Source organism: Nanorana parkeri, unplaced genomic scaffold (genome assembly GCF_000935625.1).
Source record: "Nanorana parkeri isolate BGI_ZX_2015 unplaced genomic scaffold, ASM93562v1 scaffold320, whole genome shotgun sequence".
NCBI classification, from domain to species: Eukaryota; Metazoa; Chordata; class Amphibia; order Anura; family Dicroglossidae; genus Nanorana; species Nanorana parkeri.
Window position 1 is genome coordinate 653,249 of NW_017306588.1, and position 18,192 is coordinate 671,440.

The 18,192-nt window shown below is 46.5% G+C and overlaps 1 protein-coding gene across 1 annotated transcript in view; it reads left to right on the forward strand.

The window, feature by feature from the left end:
• Nucleotides 1–1,498: 1,498 nt before the first annotated feature.
• Nucleotides 1,499–18,192, forward strand: part of IQCB1 (IQ motif containing B1) — a 25,752-nt gene continuing 9,058 nt past the window's right edge. The window contains exons 1-10 of the mRNA XM_018558086.1: nt 1,499–1,642; nt 2,390–2,505; nt 6,214–6,376; nt 6,684–6,813; nt 7,573–7,666; nt 7,749–7,848; nt 9,791–9,963; nt 12,707–12,816; nt 14,060–14,169; nt 18,162–18,190. Coding sequence (XP_018413588.1) covers nt 2,397–2,505; nt 6,214–6,376; nt 6,684–6,813; nt 7,573–7,666; nt 7,749–7,848; nt 9,791–9,963; nt 12,707–12,816; nt 14,060–14,169; nt 18,162–18,190 — 1,018 coding nt within the window. The 5' untranslated portion in view covers nt 1,499–1,642; nt 2,390–2,396. The remainder of the gene's footprint in view (nt 1,643–2,389; nt 2,506–6,213; nt 6,377–6,683; nt 6,814–7,572; nt 7,667–7,748; nt 7,849–9,790; nt 9,964–12,706; nt 12,817–14,059; nt 14,170–18,161; nt 18,191–18,192) is intronic.

Genomic DNA, 18,192 nt, shown 5'->3' on the forward strand with positions numbered 1-18,192 from the left:
GAGGTCTGGTAGGAATGTTAGGAGGGACACCCCCCCCCCCCCCCGCCCAACAAAAAGGCCGGGGGGGGGGGGGGGGGGGGGCTGCACACTGATCACAGAGGAAATACTCTGCAGGCTGATGTGTGTAAATGCGCATTAATCGTCAGAACAACGTTGTTGTATTTTTATTTTAAGAGGTGGACTATCACTTTAAGGGGCCTATTCATCTGATGGCCATTCGCACGGCATTACAGCCACTAGGCAGCGCCGAAGAGCAAAGGTGAAACTCCAGGCTCCCCTCTAAGGGATCGTGTTGGTGCAGATGACAGCTGTCACAGAGAATGATGGGAAATCCAAATGTGTTACCGGACCAGGAAAAGAGGGAAAGTCATCCAATGGGGACACCTGTCTACGAGGGGGTTTCCTGCACGTTGGATAGATTTCCTCCAGCTTCTTTTTGTGAAAACAGAACAGGAAGTGAGAGTAAATCTCTCCACAGTGAGGGAAAATCCCCTCTTGGTTTTCACCAGACAAATGGGGACACTTGTTCTGGTGACAGCTGACTTCCTTCACATTGGAGAGATTTCCTCTCACTTCCTGTCATGAAAACAAAACAGGAAGTGAGTGAGGGGATATCCACAAAGTGGGGGGGATTTCTCCTCTTAGACAGTTGTCACCAAGACAGGTGTTCCCATTGGGCAATATCTGCCCCCCCCCCCCATTCCTGGTCTGGTGATCGGTTGTGATAATTTTTCCGTGTATCCATAACGACCATTAGCATGTAATGAGGTGCTCGTCAGTAGATGGCGACACTTAGTTTTTCACCTCGCCCCCCCCAAAAAAAAAGATCCTTTCGTAGCAGCTGGAAAAGTTATAGATATCTCTGGCAGGGCAGATTTTTGGCAGATGTACCCCTCTATGGGCAGTCTGAGGTGATCCGACGAGGTCGGTTGCTATGGGTTACCGCACACTAATCCAACCCTTCCCCACCGCAGGCCGCTCTCTGCCCCCCTCCTTACATCGTATGGTGTGGAATCCGGCCCGCGGTTGCTTCTCGAAGCTCTCCCCGAGTTTCAGCACTCGCTCCTTGCTGTCAAACATAGAACAGGCCGCACCATTCATCCCTGCGGGCCCCGGCTCCAACCATCTGCCTCTGCCAGCCAGCGACACCACACGCCAAACACTAGGAGGCGGGGCCCGGGAGTACGGCGGGTAGCTATTGGTGCCTGGGAAGATCGGACTGCCATGATTCGCTACTTGGATACTACGTCACCACTTAATTCCGCCCTCTTTACCTGTTGCTGGAAAAGCTGAGTAAAAGATTTCTATTCCTAGAGGATCCACAGCCTATATATACTAATAATATGTCTTTATTACTGTCCACCGTGGCGGCCATCTTGTCGAATACCAGTGCTGTATAACTTAAGCGGAGACATCACCATAATGGCGGTCCAGAAAGGAGACAAGTCAATATAAGTAAATTAACCTCTAGTGTCCGAAAAGTTATTACCAATAGTGGTGATTCAGCCTGTTCTCCCGAAATGCAGTGCGATTGCGGCCTGGGCTGGCAGGGAAGCCGGGCTGGAGTTGTTATCCGTTGCTAGGAGACGAGGAGCTCTAGCAGGCCGGTGGCATTCAAGGGGCCAGGAAAGGGACTTTTATGGTGAGGGGACTGAGGAGGGACGCAGAGGTAGCTCGGGAGGAGATGCAGTTGTGGATGCTATGGGTTACAACACTGCTGTGGCCTAAATACATTTATTTGGGTAACAGGAAAATGGAGGCATTTGATTGGCTGCTTTAGGCAACAAAGAGGGTTTAGGTTCTAAGGGGGTCGTGGAAAAATGGGTTATGGGTTACAATAAATGAAGGGTTATGCTTCACGATGAAGGTGATCTCTGGTTGGTATGGGTTACAGACAATAGCGATCCCTGGTTAATATGGGTTGCAGGAAATTACAGTCTCTGTTTGCTATGGGTTGCAGGCAATAGAGGTCTCTGGTTGCTATAAGTTACAGGCAATAGAAGTCTCTGGTTGCTATGAGTTAAAGGCAATAGAGGTCTGTGGTTGCTATGGGTTACAGGCAATAGAGGTCTGTGGTTGCTATGGGTTACAGGCAATAGAGGTCTGTGGTTGCTATGGGTTACAGGCAATAGAAGTCTCTGGTTGCTGTCAGTTACAGGCAAATAAAGCCCCCAGGGCTTCTTGTTTTAAAGGCATCTGGAAAGAATATTCTTACTTTTCCTCTGTTATGAATCCCGAGTCCAGATGTTGTTTTTTGGTAGCGGTGTGGATTTGATTTGTCTGCGTGGCTGACCCGTTGGCTCGGTTTCGCCATCATTGCGTACGTACTCGGAACAGAATCTATTTCAAAACAGACTCTTACCCCCCCTGCATTGTTTTTGTCCCACAGAAGAGACATGAGCGAGATGACGGCAAAGCCGGTGGATTCCCGGGTGCTGGAGCTGGCGTCCGAACTGACCGAAAGCAGCAGCTGTTCAGTGCCAGTCCTGCTGCTGAAATTAAAGGGTAAGTCATCATCTCCCAGCTTTCCCGGAAGGCTCCTGATGGTTTTACATAAAGGGAACCTGTCAGGATAAATATTTCACTCATAATTGTTGACTTGTATTTAGGCCTCATTCACACGAGAAAAAGCCGGCACGTACAGCTACATGCTGCGTGCACGGCCGTATCGGGCAGCTCCCGGGAAGGACAAGTGCTGTGCGTGTGATTAGTACGCAGCCCCCGTCCTTCTCTATGGGAGTACGTGGCCATACACCCCCCCTACCCTCACTCCAAGTGCACGTCCATACAGGTGCAGGTGTCCCGGCTCAGATGCAGACAGCATCCATTCTGTCAACGTACGAGTACGGACACCCACACGGACCTGCACTTGAGGTGAGGGCGTACACGGCCACGTAATCCCATAGAGAAGGAGAGGGGTTGCGTACTAATCACACGCAGCAGCTGTCCTTCCCGGGAGCTGCCCGATACCGCCATGCACACAGCACGGAGCTGTACGTGCTCGCTTTTTCTCGCGTGAATGAGGCCTTAAAGGAGAACTATGGGGTTAGTGCTTTTCCCCATAGTTCTCCTAAGGGTAACGGGAGGACACAAACTAGCATCCTCCCGTCATCCAAAGTTCAGTATATAGGGAGCTACAGCTCGCGGTATACTGAGACGCCGCAGCTGGAACGGATCCCGACAATTCTGTCTGGATCCGCCCAGCTGCGTGAGTGACAGATGGCTCTGCCTATCTACAGGCAGAGCCAGCTGTACCCGCCTGCTCATTTTGTCTAGGGGACTCAAAGCAGATATACTCACCTAGACCTCCGGGCCCGCAGTGGTCAGTGCTCGCCTCTCTCCTTTTCCGCTCTGGTTATAGAATGTAAGTCAATGGATCTGCATAAGATGTGATGACATCAGTGGTCCTTACACTGCCGAGCCCCGGGGAGAAGGGGCTGCTGACTACCCTGGGACCGAGGATCATCTGAGCCCCCCCCCCCAGACAAAATGATAACCTAAGCCTTGCAGTGTGATGGTAGCCCCACTGCAAGGGTAAGTTTTTGAAGGTGCGAGCCATATAAAAGGGAGCATTGAATAAAGTCTCAACAATAATATTGCATCATATCAATAGCACTATCGAAATTGCATGAATGGAGTGTCTCCCTGTGTCCAGTGTAGAGCAGGGGAGGCAAATGCTGGCCCATAAGGCATTGTAAGACTCTCACCACCACAGGCATGACTCCCAGAGGCAGATTCATGATGGGGGCGGAGGGTTTGCAGTGTCACCATATTTAATGTTACATCCTGAATATGGGTGAAACAGATTATGTGGACTGGAGCAGCATTCACCATATTTATTCCCAGAGAATGTTTGCACAAGTCATTCTGAATTGAGAAAGCTGGTCGGATGACTAGTGAAACGTCTTCAAGAAAAAATACAGCAAGTCCAGTTACCTTGACTTATTTTTTACAGATATGGTAGAAAAGTTAACTAAATCTTTAAAAGTACATACTCTGCCTGCTAGCAAATGACTTATTGATCTGTCTGCCAGCATATTTTATTTAAAACAAAATTGTACACTCCATGCATCTGTAAGATGCCAAGGGCTCTGCTGAATGCCAGGCCAGTGTAACTCCAGCAACAGGGCAGGACATTGCGTCGCTGGAGGAGGGCAAGCTGAGAGGTAAGTTTGCCATAATGTGCAAGTATGCTCTGCTCCTGGGGGGCCTGCGGCGGCTCGTTTCTGCTTCTAAATGTAATGCCAGCTCTGTACTTTGCATTGACCCGTGCTGAAAAAAATATATTCTCAGCCTACAGTATTTTTTCATGCATTGAGGTGCGTTGGCAACCCATTTGTTTGGAATGCTTAACGCAAAGCAAACCTCAACGCATGAAGCCACATGCTGCTGCGCACCACATTATATAGCGGATATCGCTCTGCGCTATACACTGCAAAGTTATTCCGCACCGCTGACTGGATGTTCTGGCCCATTGAATGCAGGACACATGGGGAGCTTTCTGTGCTCCGCTTAAGGGTGCCCACATCGTACATCGAAATCCCGCCATCGTACGATTATGGTAAGGTGTGTGGAAGCCGTGCGATCTCTACTACTGTAAGGTCGCACGACTTTTAACTTACCAACATGTTCGAAAACCCGCCGAGCATCGTACGATGTTCGGCGGGTGTGTAGCATGTTCGTAAGATAAAAGCCGGGCGGACCGCTGTGCGCAAGCGCACACTGCCCGTTCGGCATTGCGGTCATCGGAAGCCCGCACCTCAGGGGGGCGCGGCTTGCGATCATCGCAAGTACGATCTGCCTGTCCAAGATAGGCAGATCGTACGTTTTTTTAAGTACCTTACAACCATCGCAAGACAAAAGTCTTGCGATGGTTGTAAGGTGTGTGCCCAGCCTAACACTGCAGAGATGGAACAATAGAGTAGAAAGGCTTTTTTGGGTTTTTTTAAGGTGCACTCATGGACATAATGATTAAAACTCAAATTTTGTATTTCTTTTGAAACTAAAATAGGTCCAAAGTGTACCTGTGTGTACATAACAACATACAAGCTAATAACAGTTCAAAATGAAAAGGTACAGACCACTAGCCTATGGTTCTTGTCTTGACACTGCAGAGAAAGCTAGAAGGGGCTGGTCACATGACTTAGACAGGTCACATGACTGGCCTTTCCACCAAGTGTTTTTTTTTTTTTCATTTCATTGTGCTCCAATTGCGTCAGTGGAGCCCAATCCATAGTTGTAAATCATCCCATTGTGCTTCATAAATGTGAGAGGCGTATTTTCTTTTTGTAACATATGCCAGCTTTATAAATGGACCCCTTATTATCAGACTGAAACATTTGTGACAGGACCGTGACAACACCGCTTGTGACCCCTTATAATGGAAAGAATAAGAGCCGTATTATACAGTATATTAAAGCAGAACTCCAGGGAAAATTATTATTTACCCTTGCAGTGCGAGGTTAGCTGTTTTGGTCTAGGGAGCAACAAGGTTATACTCATCCGATCTCGGAGCTGTATGGCTGTGACAGTGTTACCCCCCAGCCTGTCTCTTCCTCCACTCCAGCGATGGAATGTCCCCCGGTATCCTCACATTCGATACACTGTACAGGAGGTAATGTTTTACGGGACCTTAGACTGCTGCAGTGGAGGGGGAGAGGGGCTTCAGGGACCCGTCTAAGAGCCAGCTGGCTCAGAGGATCAGGTAAGTATTAGGCTGGGTTCACACCTGGGCATACGGAATATGCGCGTTTTTACCGCGATTTGCGGTAAAAGAAACGCGCGACAAACGCGTATTTCCGAGGGCTATCCGGCTGTATCCCAATGGATACGCGCGGCAAATACACCCCAAAGAAGCTCCTGTACTTCTTTGGCCGTAGGGCGTTTTACAGCGCGTTCCTACGCACTGTAAAACGCCCAGGTGGGAACCATGCCCATAGGCAATTATTGGTTTTCACATGTTGAGCGTTTTACAGCGCGTAGGAACACACTGTACAGCGCCCAGGTGTGACCAAGGCCTAATGGTATTTTCCTCCCTAGACCAAAACGAGCAAATGAGAGTGGGGGTAGCCCCACTGAAAGGGTTATTAATAATTTCCCTGGAGTTCTTCTTTAATTGTAGAAACTATAGGCTGAAGGGTGGGGGGGGCGGGTACTGGAAAACGGGGTTTTAAAATGGTGGTTTTCTTTAATGGTTATTCATTGTGTCTGCAGAGATTTTAAAAAGTGCACCCGCTGGAAGCAAAGAACTGCAGAGAATTAAAGAGGACCTGTATAACTATGGCCTCATCCAATATTGCGTGCTGGTTCAGAAACAGGACTACAGTCGGGTGAAAGGAGGCTGGACGACGGCTGCAAGCCTAGCTGATATCCTAAGGTAGAGTTCCACGTGTCAGAATGAAATGCGTTCTTCAGTAAAGTTCTGCTAATGATACTCTGTGACGGGGCCTCTCAATGGGCTTTCTACAATTGAATGTGTTTGCAGAGCTGCTGTGCCGATGTCAATGGCGCATTGGAAGCTGGAGCCGTACTTCTGAATTTATATATAGAATTTCTTACATTGAATCTATCTATTTTTGCCCTCCTCATGCACAGGATATGACTCGCGTTCCATGTCACCCCGACCCCAGTTATTATGTCATGCATTGAAAGAATGGTAATAGTACATTTGTGTCTTCACCCAGTTCCTGCTGTGTAGGACTGAATCCCAAGAATGACGCAGAAGAGTTCCGCTCTAAGATCCTGCCCTCTGCCATCCTAAACATGCTGGTGCTGGGAAGACGGATTCAGGCGAGATACGTCCGCTGCGTCAAGGTGCTTATTCCATTTTTATGGCAGAGCAAAACTTAAAACGCTGCTCAATGTATCTGATTAGCAGGAAATTCTCTACAAACAAGGAGCCCTAACATTCTTAAATTCTGATAATATGATTGTATTAAAGGAGAACTATGGGGTATGTGTTTTTCCCCATAGTTCTCCTAAGGGTCCCGGGAGGACATAAACTAGCGTCCTCCCGTGACCCAAAGCTCGGTATATAGGGAGCTGCAGCTCGTGGTATACTGAGACCGCCACACCTGGGACGGATCCCGACAATGCTGTCGAGATCCACCCAGCTGTGTGAGTGACAGCGGGCTCTGCCTATCTGGAGGCATAGTCAGCTGTGCCCGCCCCCTCCCCTGTCCGTTCCGCCAGTCAGCGCTGGAGGATCGGAGAGGGGAGGGAGGGAATCCCTGCAGGGAGCCGTGAGTGACTGTCACGGCTCTCTGCAGGGAGATGATCGAGAAGTGAGTGAGCGATGGTTTAAAGTAGATTATTGTTAACCCTTGCAGTGCACTGCAAGGGTTAGGTTCTCGTTTTGGTCTAGGGGAAAAAATGAAAGTCTACTCTCCCAATCCTCTGAGCTATGACAGCACTCCCTGCAGGAGGTCTCTTCCTGTTCTGCGACAATGATATGTCCTTCGGCATCCTCACGTCCTATACACTGTGATAGTATGAACCGCTGGCAGCTCGGTTGCTCCCATGACTCTATGTCTATAATGTTATTTATACCAATTTCCATTCATCGTTTTATAGGATGAAGAGAGGACAGGACTGTTCCGTTGTTTCAGGCAGGTGATGGATTCGCTATGCTGGCTGTTTAGCGGGCACGTGCAGCTGACAGAAAATGGTAAACCATATGAAATACTCCTGTCTGACTGTCGTAGTAACAAAGGATTACCCAGAGTTACTGTTTCCTGTTATCATTTCAGTTTTCAGACAGGAACACTTCTTGCAGTTGCTGATGACAGATGACGTGGAGACAGGAACCTCTGTGATGTCGGTTCTACAGAATATTTTGAGAGCAAACAGGTAGCAGTTACCTCAGTGTCCTAATGTAGCATAAATGTGTTTTACATATTTAGGCCTCATTCACACGAGAATCGGCCGGCACATACAGCTCCGTGCTGTGTGCACGGCTGTATCGGGAAGCTCCCAAGAAGGACAGGTGCTACATGTGATTAGTACGCAGCCCCTGTCCTTCTCTATCAGAATAAGCGGCCGTACGCCGCCCTACGCTCACCTCAAGTGCAGGTCTGTACGGTTGCGGGTGTCCGGGTCGGACGGAGACAGGATCCATCCTGTCAGCGTACGAGTACAGACACCCGAACCAGCACAGACGTGCAGGGCGGGTGAGCGTAGGGCAGCGTACGGCCGCGTATTCCCATAGAGAAGGACAGGGGCTGCGTACTAATCACACACAGCACCCGTCCTTCCCGGGAGCTGCCCGATGCGGCCGTGCACACAGCACGCAGCTGTACGCGCCGGCTGATTCTTGTGTGAATGAGGCCTTATTGTGAAGACAGCGACATGTAAGTCATAAGAAACCAATATTTCGGGGCCTCATGTTGACATAGTGACGATCACTATATTACCTTATGGAAGGGACCCCGTGCAGCCCCGTAACGTTGGTTTCTTATGACTTATGTAACGCCATCTTCACAATAAATATGTGAAATGCAGTAATTGGTGTGCTGGGGAGTTTGTATCAGTTTAAAAAAAGATCCATGTAAAGAAAAAATAATCAAATAAAACACTTGGTATCCTCTGCACCCTCAGTTGTTCCTGAAAAGGGCAAATAACCCTCATAAAGTCCAATTTATTCCCAATGGGAACTTTTTTTTCCATGATCTCCAAAGGCGATTATACTCCCTGCGACACTCACAGTCACAGGCATGACTCCCAGAGGCATATTGGGATTTGGAGTTAAAGCACAACTGGAGGGCTGGAGTTGCCCACCTCTGATCTACACTGTTATTTTTTAATATTAGTAACGTGTTATATTTTAAAAAAATTTAGAAACCCACCCAGCTCTTCTTCTTTTTTTTTTTTTTTTAAACAATTGTTAGAGTTGTCTAGAACTTTCTCCTGTAGAAGACTACTCCACGTTTTTACATCTCTTACTGTGATGATGCATTTGGGTTTTCCAAGGTTATAAGCCTCTTTTGCCCCAGGCACAAAGCATCCCTCTTTGTCCTTTGCAGTGACCCTAATGTCAATAATTTTGGACCAATTTTTCACTACATAGACCATTTATGTACTTCTGCAGTGTGGCCATATGTCCCCTTAATCGTCTCATCTCAAGGTAGACTAAGGTCAGTTCAGCCACTCTTTCCTCATCGCTGACTGCGTTGTACACTGAGTGGCCAGATTATTATGACCACCCCATCAGTACTTCATTGGGCCACGAGATGACTCCACGAGATGGTGAAAGGTGATGCGAGGAATCTGACACTGCTCTGTTGATTGGCCACTCAGTGTATGTAATAATCTGGCCACTCAGTGTACAGCAATGGATTCATTTTTGAAGCTCACTTAAACAAACAAACCTAACATCTGCGGTTGATTAATGCAACCAAAAAGGTAATCTGAGGCTTTGTTCACATCTTTGTGCCACAAGATTGTTACAGAAAAGTGCAAAAATATACGTTATGTTAGTGTGCCGTGTTGCTATTCATTATTAATGGCTCTCCAACCCACTGATTGCGCACTTCCATATCTTGTGGTGAGCCTTTAGTGTTGCAATAGGCAACCCATTCGTAGGACTGGGCTGCCTGCACGTGAGCTATCCTAGTTCAACAGTGTGAACCTAGCCTAATGACCATCTCTGGACAAAACATGATCCCCACCACATCCCTTATCCCCCCTACACACCCGAAACAATCCTGTTGAAATCGGGTATCCACTGCTTGGGTTCTGCACCACTGCCGTTTCTGGAAAAATCCACACCAACCCCCATTTTTGTGTTTTGCAGCGTTCTTCCAAGTCAGGTCCCAGAGGACACGTTGCACCCCATATTGGATGAACTTGTTTACAAGCTGTCAGCTTCGTCCAATCCCGTCATTGGGAACGCTGCTACCCGTTCGTTACTCCTCATACTGGAGTCCAGTCCGGATATTGTACGATTGGTGGGCACTCGGTATAAAGGTACTTCACCAGAATTTATTCCAGCTTTAGATACTTTCTAAAAACAATCAATCAATCAATCTGTATTTTCTCACAACAAAGAACATTTCTTTAATAGAATATTTTTTTATATCATTCTAAAAAATATTGCCTTTTGTCAGGGTGCAGAAATAGAACATACAGCCAAAGGTCTGTTGACACCTGACTATCATACCTATATGAGCTTGTTGGGTATCCCATTCCAAAACCACTGCCATTAATATGGAGCTGGCCCCTTTGTGGCTATAACAGCCTCCACTCGTCTGGGATGTTGGAAGAGAAGACCTGGCTCGCAGTCAGCTTACCTTTCATGCCAAATGTGTTCAGTAGGGTTGAGGTCAGGGCTCTGTACAGGACACTCAAGTTCCTCCACACCACGCTGGCCAAACCATGTGTTTACGGAGCTGGCTTTGTACACAGGGGACAGTCATGGTGGAACAGAAAAGGGTCTTCAGCAAATTGTTATCACAAGGTTGGAAGAGCACAGTTGAATACAGTGTCGTTACCCATCTCTGGAGACACCTGAATTTGATCATATAGGTAGGTGTAATGGTCAGGTGTCCATACTGTGCGTATAGTGTATGTGTCTATGTATGTATGTATATACCGTGTTTCCCCGAAAATAAGACAGTGTCTTCTATATTTTTTTTCTACATTTTTTGGGGTAGGTCTTACTTTCGGGGAAACACGGTATGTGTGTGTGTATAAAAAGTTTCATGTGTGGCACCCATTTAAAAAAAAGATTGTTTTTGGTGTGGCAAAAAGGTTGGCATTTTATTAATAAGGAGAAATCTGCCTCTGAAATGATGCATCCAAGACACAGATCCCCCTTCCTGCCAGAGTTCTGCAGTCGTACACTGTACAATGTTTAAAACATTTATTAGGAACTCGAAACGCTGCAGTGAAAATCTGTGCACTCAGCACCTGCAGTTAAGTACTCTGGTCTGGATGTTTCTGTAGTGGGAGGATGAAACAAAACCGCGTCTGATCTGTTTGTAACTGTTGCAGTGCAGAGTGGAGAGTGGGAGCGCTGTCAGCATTTTACTGCAGAGGAAAACCCTAATAAAGCTGAAATGTTGTAGTTCTTCAGCTGTTACAGCATGTCTGGCAGTCAGTTGTTACTACATCTACAGCAGACCTTGCAACTGTTATAATACAGCAGACACAATATAGTCAGAAAGCGTATTTCCACTTTTGCAGCCAAATTGGGATAACACCTTATTTATATTTGTTCTGTTCTCATTCACGTAGTGTACATTTAAAACAATTGCTGCTTACATATTACTTATAATGTCATATAACATACTTCATATGTCACATACATATTTGATACTAGTTTTCTGTAAACTGTATTGAATGCAAGGGGGGGAGAAGGTTATTGTTTAATATTAATGTAATCCTGTTGGTACTGTAATATACCGTGTTTCCCCGAAAGTAAGACCTAGCGCTATCTTCAGGGATTTCTGTAATATAAGACCTACCCCGAAAATAAGACCTAGTTCGGTGGTAGGTCTTATATTACAGAAATCCCTGAAGATAGCGCTAGATCTTACTTCCGGGGTAGCTTCACATGTAATTGATTTTTACATGTTAAGAGCGGCCGCAGCTCCCTACCTGCCCGCCCACACAAAACGCCCCCCGCCCGCACACCTGTTTGCATCGGAGCGGAGAGCTCAACAGCTGCGGCCAGGTAAGACATCCCCCGAAAATAAGACCTAGTGTTTTTTTTCATGGAAAAAAAAAAAATAAGACAGTGTCTTCTTTTCGGGGAAACACGGTATATAGGCTAACGCATCAGCATTAGGCCCCATTCACACGTAGCGACAAACCTTTTGCAGCGGCCGGGATAGCGCGACTTTCGGGGCGACGTTCCAGAGACGATCCAGTGACGGTAGCGCGACCTTCTCCGTCGGGCTCCATTAGAAAAAAGCAAAATCGCGCAAAATCCCTAGAAAAAAGGGTCCTGTAGAAGCGACCCGCGACACGCGGCACGGAGCTAAGACAGCTCTGTTGAATATCATTGGCCGGCGACTTCTCGCGATATCGCACGGCAAAAATGCGTTACGTGTGAATGGGGCCTAAGGATCCTTTTCTTTCAGTGACTGTTCTTTTCAGTTGAGAGCCAACAGGATTTGAAAATTGCAGTCACGTGCCTGAAAATAAGGATCCTTATTCCTGAGTTTTAGGGATGCACCGATACTTTTCAGGTACCAGTGCCCATACTTGGCATTTTCATGAGAACTACCAGAGTTGCAGCTGGGACCGGGCTCTGGCGCTCCACCACTCTCCTACGGTCATTAGTCTGTATTGTTTTAGAAAAACTGTCACATGATACTAAACAAAAATGTGTCAGTACTCGTATCTGTAAGTACTTGGGCAAGTATCGGTACTTGTACTTGCAAAACTGGTATCGGTGCATCCCTTATATATATTTATAAAACCAAAATCGTACATTATAACAGAGATGTACAAATCCCGGGAGCTCCGTGTGCTTCTTACACATGACAGCTGGCAAAAATAATTTTTCTGTAGTCTAGACTTGGAGCTCGAAAAGTATCTGTACTTGTTCTTGTATCGAGTACAGTACTTGGTATCGGTGGATCCCTACAGTGAGTTTAAGTCTGGTGAATTCTGGAATATACAATTTAAGACGACACTGTAGTGGACATTCAAGTTTCTCATGGAATTGACCGATCTAATAAGTGTCCGTTTTAACTCTGCTCAGGGCTGCGATCTCTGCTGAGCAAGCAATGGACTGGAAAAGGTTTTGGCCGAGAGCTCAGCCGACTCCTGGATCTGCTTTACTCTACCTCTTACCAGCAGCAGGAGATGCAGGTAATGGACTAGATCCGTCATATGGAAAAATATAGAAAGGACTTCACTGACTGTACCATCTGTAAAACACGTGTAGGGTGACACCTTGTCAATGTCTGATTTTTACTAAACAAATATAACTACCTTGCATTGGAGAACAAAATATATAATTTTTTTTTTTTTTTATCCAAACAGTCGCCACAGTTCCTCCTTCATTCTTATTAAGTGTTATTTTTTGGTACATGAGTGCATACAAACACAGACCGCATAGAAACAACAGTTTTGGGTGTCCCCATGCTGCATCAGGTTTATAGGTAATCAACAACACATGATTCGAATACAATTGCAAACAGAAGTTATGTCAATGTTATTGGCCCAATTATCACCCACTACATAAGCACTATATGTGTGTGTCAGCGAGTGACTTACTGTCACTAGGATTCTTCAGTCTCTGTGTATATCTATATTTTAATTGGATGAATAGATGAAGTGTTACATGTAGTATTTGCAAGAGTTGACTTTTATGCATTTATCAATGAATTGTCGTAAGAAAGGGTTAAAGGTCTATATGGTCATATAGTGGGTGCTCTACAATTCACAGCATATGTGTGCATATTTGGTATCACTGCCCCAAGTTCATCTTTAAAGTAGCCCATGTAAGCTTGGCACACAAATTAATTTTTTCCTCTTGCAGTCTATTCAATTCCACTTGTTTTTCTATGAAATCCTGGTGGGAGACCTGAATTTCCTGTTTTAATGTGGCAACGCTCGCCCTCTGCCTTACAACGCAGTGGAGGTGTTGTCAGCACCAGTTGTGCGCTCCACATGTGGGACTACAGGCTACCATTCTGACACATTCTGCCCAGGACAAGTAGCAACAACACCACCGCCCCCCCCGTACAATGTCCAGAACAAGGTAGCAGCCCTTGGCCCACCCTCCACCCCTGCAGACACGGAGGCGCACAGCAAGCAGTCACATTACCACTATAAAAAAAGAAAAAGAAAAAAAAATCTCCAAAATCTAAATATCATATTCTGCAATCATTACCCAATGCCTGACATTCACCCTGTTTTAATGTTGATGCTTTAAACTCAAATACACTTTTGTCTTCCTAAAAAGCATGAACAAGTATTACTAGTGGTTTATGGCGATTGGAGCAGCTGCATTATACAGAGAACCTCTCCCACCATTATTCTGTATATGACTACGTTTTCAGTTTCTGCTTCTTTGTGGTCTCACATGAAAGTTATCTTATCTGAACAGAGACTGCACCGCGCCGCCCTCACCATTCAGGCTGCGTGGAGGGGATTCCTGGTGCGGAAGAGGGTGAAGAAGCTGCCGCGGGTGGTGACATCTCTACAGAGAAGCTTTAGGTACAAATATCTGTGAAATAATATTCCTACAACTCCCCTAGGACACAAACAGTCTGCCCATCATACGGCATCTTGTGAGTTACAGAACAGCGAAGTTACAATGAACAGCATTTCATTGAACGCTGTTCATTCTGCAGTGAAATCACATGGCAACATTGTCACCCTGCAGACGGGGCAGGAGTAAGATGAACAAGTAACTTTAAAAAGACTTCAAAGTGACATTAAACCCTCAGATTTTTTAACATAAACCAATACTGTAATGTGCGCCTTACTGTAATCCACGGTTGTTTCCCTTCTCTTTGCTGCTCTTCCTTTTAAATCCGTATCTGCTCTCATGCTGGGCAGAACTTCTGTTTTGCAGCAGACTGCCTTGTCTCAGGAATGGATATATGGTGTCTGTGTATAGGTTTGTATAGGCTTGTAACCTGAGCCAGCACTACAGGAAGAGGCCCTGAGCTGCAAAGGGAAGTTCTTCCCAAGCATGAGAAGACATGAGGATTTAAAAGGAAGAGCAGCAAAGAGAAGGGAAACTACCAGGGATTAGAGTAAGGCGCACATTACAGTATTGGTTTATGTTAAAAAATCTGAGGGTTTAATGTCACTTTAAGTTATTATTATACAGGATTTATAAAGCTACAACAGTTTGCTCAGCGCTTTACAATATAAGGAAGACATTACAATCACAATACAATTCAAGTTAGCAGCAAAGTAATTAAAGTCCAACATTTTTTTAAAGCAGTTACAGTAACTTTTTTGGGGGGATAAACATATGAATAAAAAGTGACCACTGTAAGCACCCCCCGCAGTGTTAAATGGTTTGCCCCGAACCCTGTAACTGACACATTTGTTGGACATCTTGGTCTCCAAGTCCAAAAATAAATTATAAATACATGTATGCAAAAATGAATGAATTCGTATGCTGAATATTCTGCTTACAGCTAGTCACCCCATACAGTTACCAGAATGCAATACTTTTTACAATACCGGTAGTGGGCCTTTTATTAAGTGTGTTACTTACCTGGAATAAATATACAGGACAGGCATTCTATCTTCACTGTCTGCATCCTTAAAACCTGGTCAGTAACTCGCTAAGTATTGGAGCCAGAGGATGAGAGACTGGTCACCTGCAGGTTATAAAGCATGTTGCTATTTCCCTTATTTCTAGGATGACAGGTTCTCTTTCATTTGAACCTTTAGCCCTCATTCACACGAGAAATGGCCGGCCCGTACAGATCCTTGCTTCGTGCATGGTCGTATCGGGCCGTTCCTGGGAGGGACAGGTCCTGCGTGTGATTACACGCAGCAGCCTGTCCTTCTCTATGGGAGTACGCCGCCCTACGCTCACCCGAACTGCCCGTCCGTGCGGGTGTCCATACTCGTACGCTGACAGGATGGATCCTTTCTGCGTCCGAACAGGGACCACCCGCACCCGTACTGACGTGCAGGTCGGGTGACCTTAGTAGGGCGTACGGCTGCGTACTCCCATAGAGAAGGACAGGCTGCTGCATATAATCACACGCAGCACCTGTCCTACCCGCGAGCGGCCCGATACGGCCGTGCACGCAGCATGGATCTGTGCGGGCCGGCCGCTTCTCGAGTGAATGAGGGCTTATTGTTACATATGAAAAGCTTCCTGTGCAGGGGGTGTCTAGCACCCAAGAGCACGTTGTATAAACTTGACCCCTAGGTGGCGCAGCTCACCAGCTGTTATAATCGACCCAGAGTTTTTGCTGCGGTATGAATTCCTCCATGCAGATGCAGTTTTACCTACATTTTCCAAAACCACTTCACTGCATTCATGTGCATAATCCTTAAAAACATATCCTCTTCTGTCAATAAAAGTAGTTATGCATCCTTTGGTTGGCTGGTCAGGTTATTATATTCATGAAAACTAAAACTAGTTTGGATCCAAACCCAAGTGTGAGTTAAAAAATCTTTTGTAATCTTTCGAAAACCTGCAGCTTTCATTAAAACAATCTCTTGTGATCCTGCCATGAAGGTCCTTGTTCATTCATATGTGGTTATGGGGTGACAACTGCCTCCCAGTTGTGGTCTTGTATTTGTATTGTCACCTGTCGCATGCATTCATGCTGGAGACTACGAGGCGGCTGTGCCAATGCACATTGCGCAGGTATGGTTCACCATTGTTACAATCAGTATACAGGTGAACAGTGATAAGCAGCTGATGCAAGGGCAAATGCATGTACACAGGAAGTGTCTGAAAGAGGGCAGCGGAGATCAGCAATAGTGAAATGGGAAAAGATAAAAAGAAGTGTTTTACTGGATTAAAAAAAAAAGACAATTGTAGAGTGTCCTTTAACCACTTCAAGACCAGGTGTTTAGACCCCCTTCCTGGCCAGGCCATTTTTCAGTATTCAGCGCTGCGATACAGTCAAATCTGAGGGGGCACTAATAATTTTCATTGCATGCCGCAACCGCAGGGCGCCGAGAGCTGATTTAATTGCGGATGGTATCTGCGCCTTGCGGTTCCGACATGTAGTCCAACGCCGCCCACAATCCTGAATACCGCAGCCGCTGACACCATCCGCAATTAAATCAGCTCTCAGCGCCCAGTAGGTGCAGAATACAGCAGGGGCTGACTGGCAACTTTTAGCCCAGGTGGCAAGTACAACCCAGAGGCCCATGGTGCAGCTACTTGGCCCTCGTCCCGCTCTGCCTCTTCCCCCCGCCTTCTCCCCGCCCCTGCCTGCCACTTTTGCCATCCATGTAACAGTAGTGTGAATGGTCGGGTGATGTGAGGACTCCTAGTAAGTCCATGAAAGGGGTGACAGGCTGGGGGATGTTGCTCTCCTCCCATTGAGCTCTCTACATAGTTCTGGATATTTTAAATTGCAATAGCCAATAACAGGCTGGCTACAGCACCCACCCACTGCCTGCTGTCAATCAGCAGAGGAGGGACCTGAAGTTTTCTATCAGGTCCACCTCTGTTGATTGACAGCTGGCAGTGGGCGGGTGCAATAGCCAGCCTGTTATTGGCTACTGCAATTTAAAAGAGCCAATAGCAGGCTGGCTATTGCGGTCAGCTGCTGGAAGGAAGACGATCGCAGACACCGCGGAGAGGTAGAGAGTAGACTGCGGGGGAGGGGGGGAGCTCACAGACTGTCGGAGGGTTCTCCTTACAGGCTGTGATCGACAATCTGTCCCCACTGACACAGATCGCTACAGCCTGTAAGGAGAAACCGCTGACAGTCTGTGAGAACCCCTGTCCCAGCAGATAACTGTGTGATAACCGTCCCGGGCTCAGTTATCTGCTGGGACAGGGATTCCATTTCTCTTGCCTTGCACTAGCGCCGGGACTGCTGCCACTGTTAGCGGGGGGGCACACGGTGGGGGGGGGGGCAAGTGATAACCTGGGGGGGCAATTGCCCCCCTGTAGCGACACCACTGCCCCCTTCCCCTGACCTAGCCTACATTCTCTCCTCGGATGCACACCTTCATTGGTCCAGTGGCCATGTTTCCCCTATTTATTTACATCCAATGTTGCATGTCTTCACTGTCCTGGCCAAATCTGTACATTGTGACCTCATAGACGTCTAAGGAACCATCTTCAATTGTTTCAGGACACAGCCCAATAGTCATTAGGGTTATAATGCATTGATGCAGCCAGGATGGTGAAGACTTGTGGCGCTGGTAGTAAACAGCGGAACTGTGGTTGTCGGATTGAGGTAAGTATACATCTGTGGAGGGGCGTTAGGTTAGGTGACGGGAAGGGGGAATAAAAGGATAAATGTACTTTTGTTTTAAAGTCCACTTATTCTTTATTTCTGATAACATGCCCACCCTTATCATGAGTATGTTTCCATTTGTACCCCAGTGTGGCAGATCATTGTATATATCTGTATCTAATGATATTGCTTTGATTTGAACATTCTCAAACAGATATAGAAATTGCCCAGAAAGTCAAACTAAACTATGGTGTTAAAAGCAGACCTCTGAAAGTCGATTTATTTTTTCTAATTATTAACTTATAGAGCGAAAAGGGAGCAAGAAATGACTCAAATG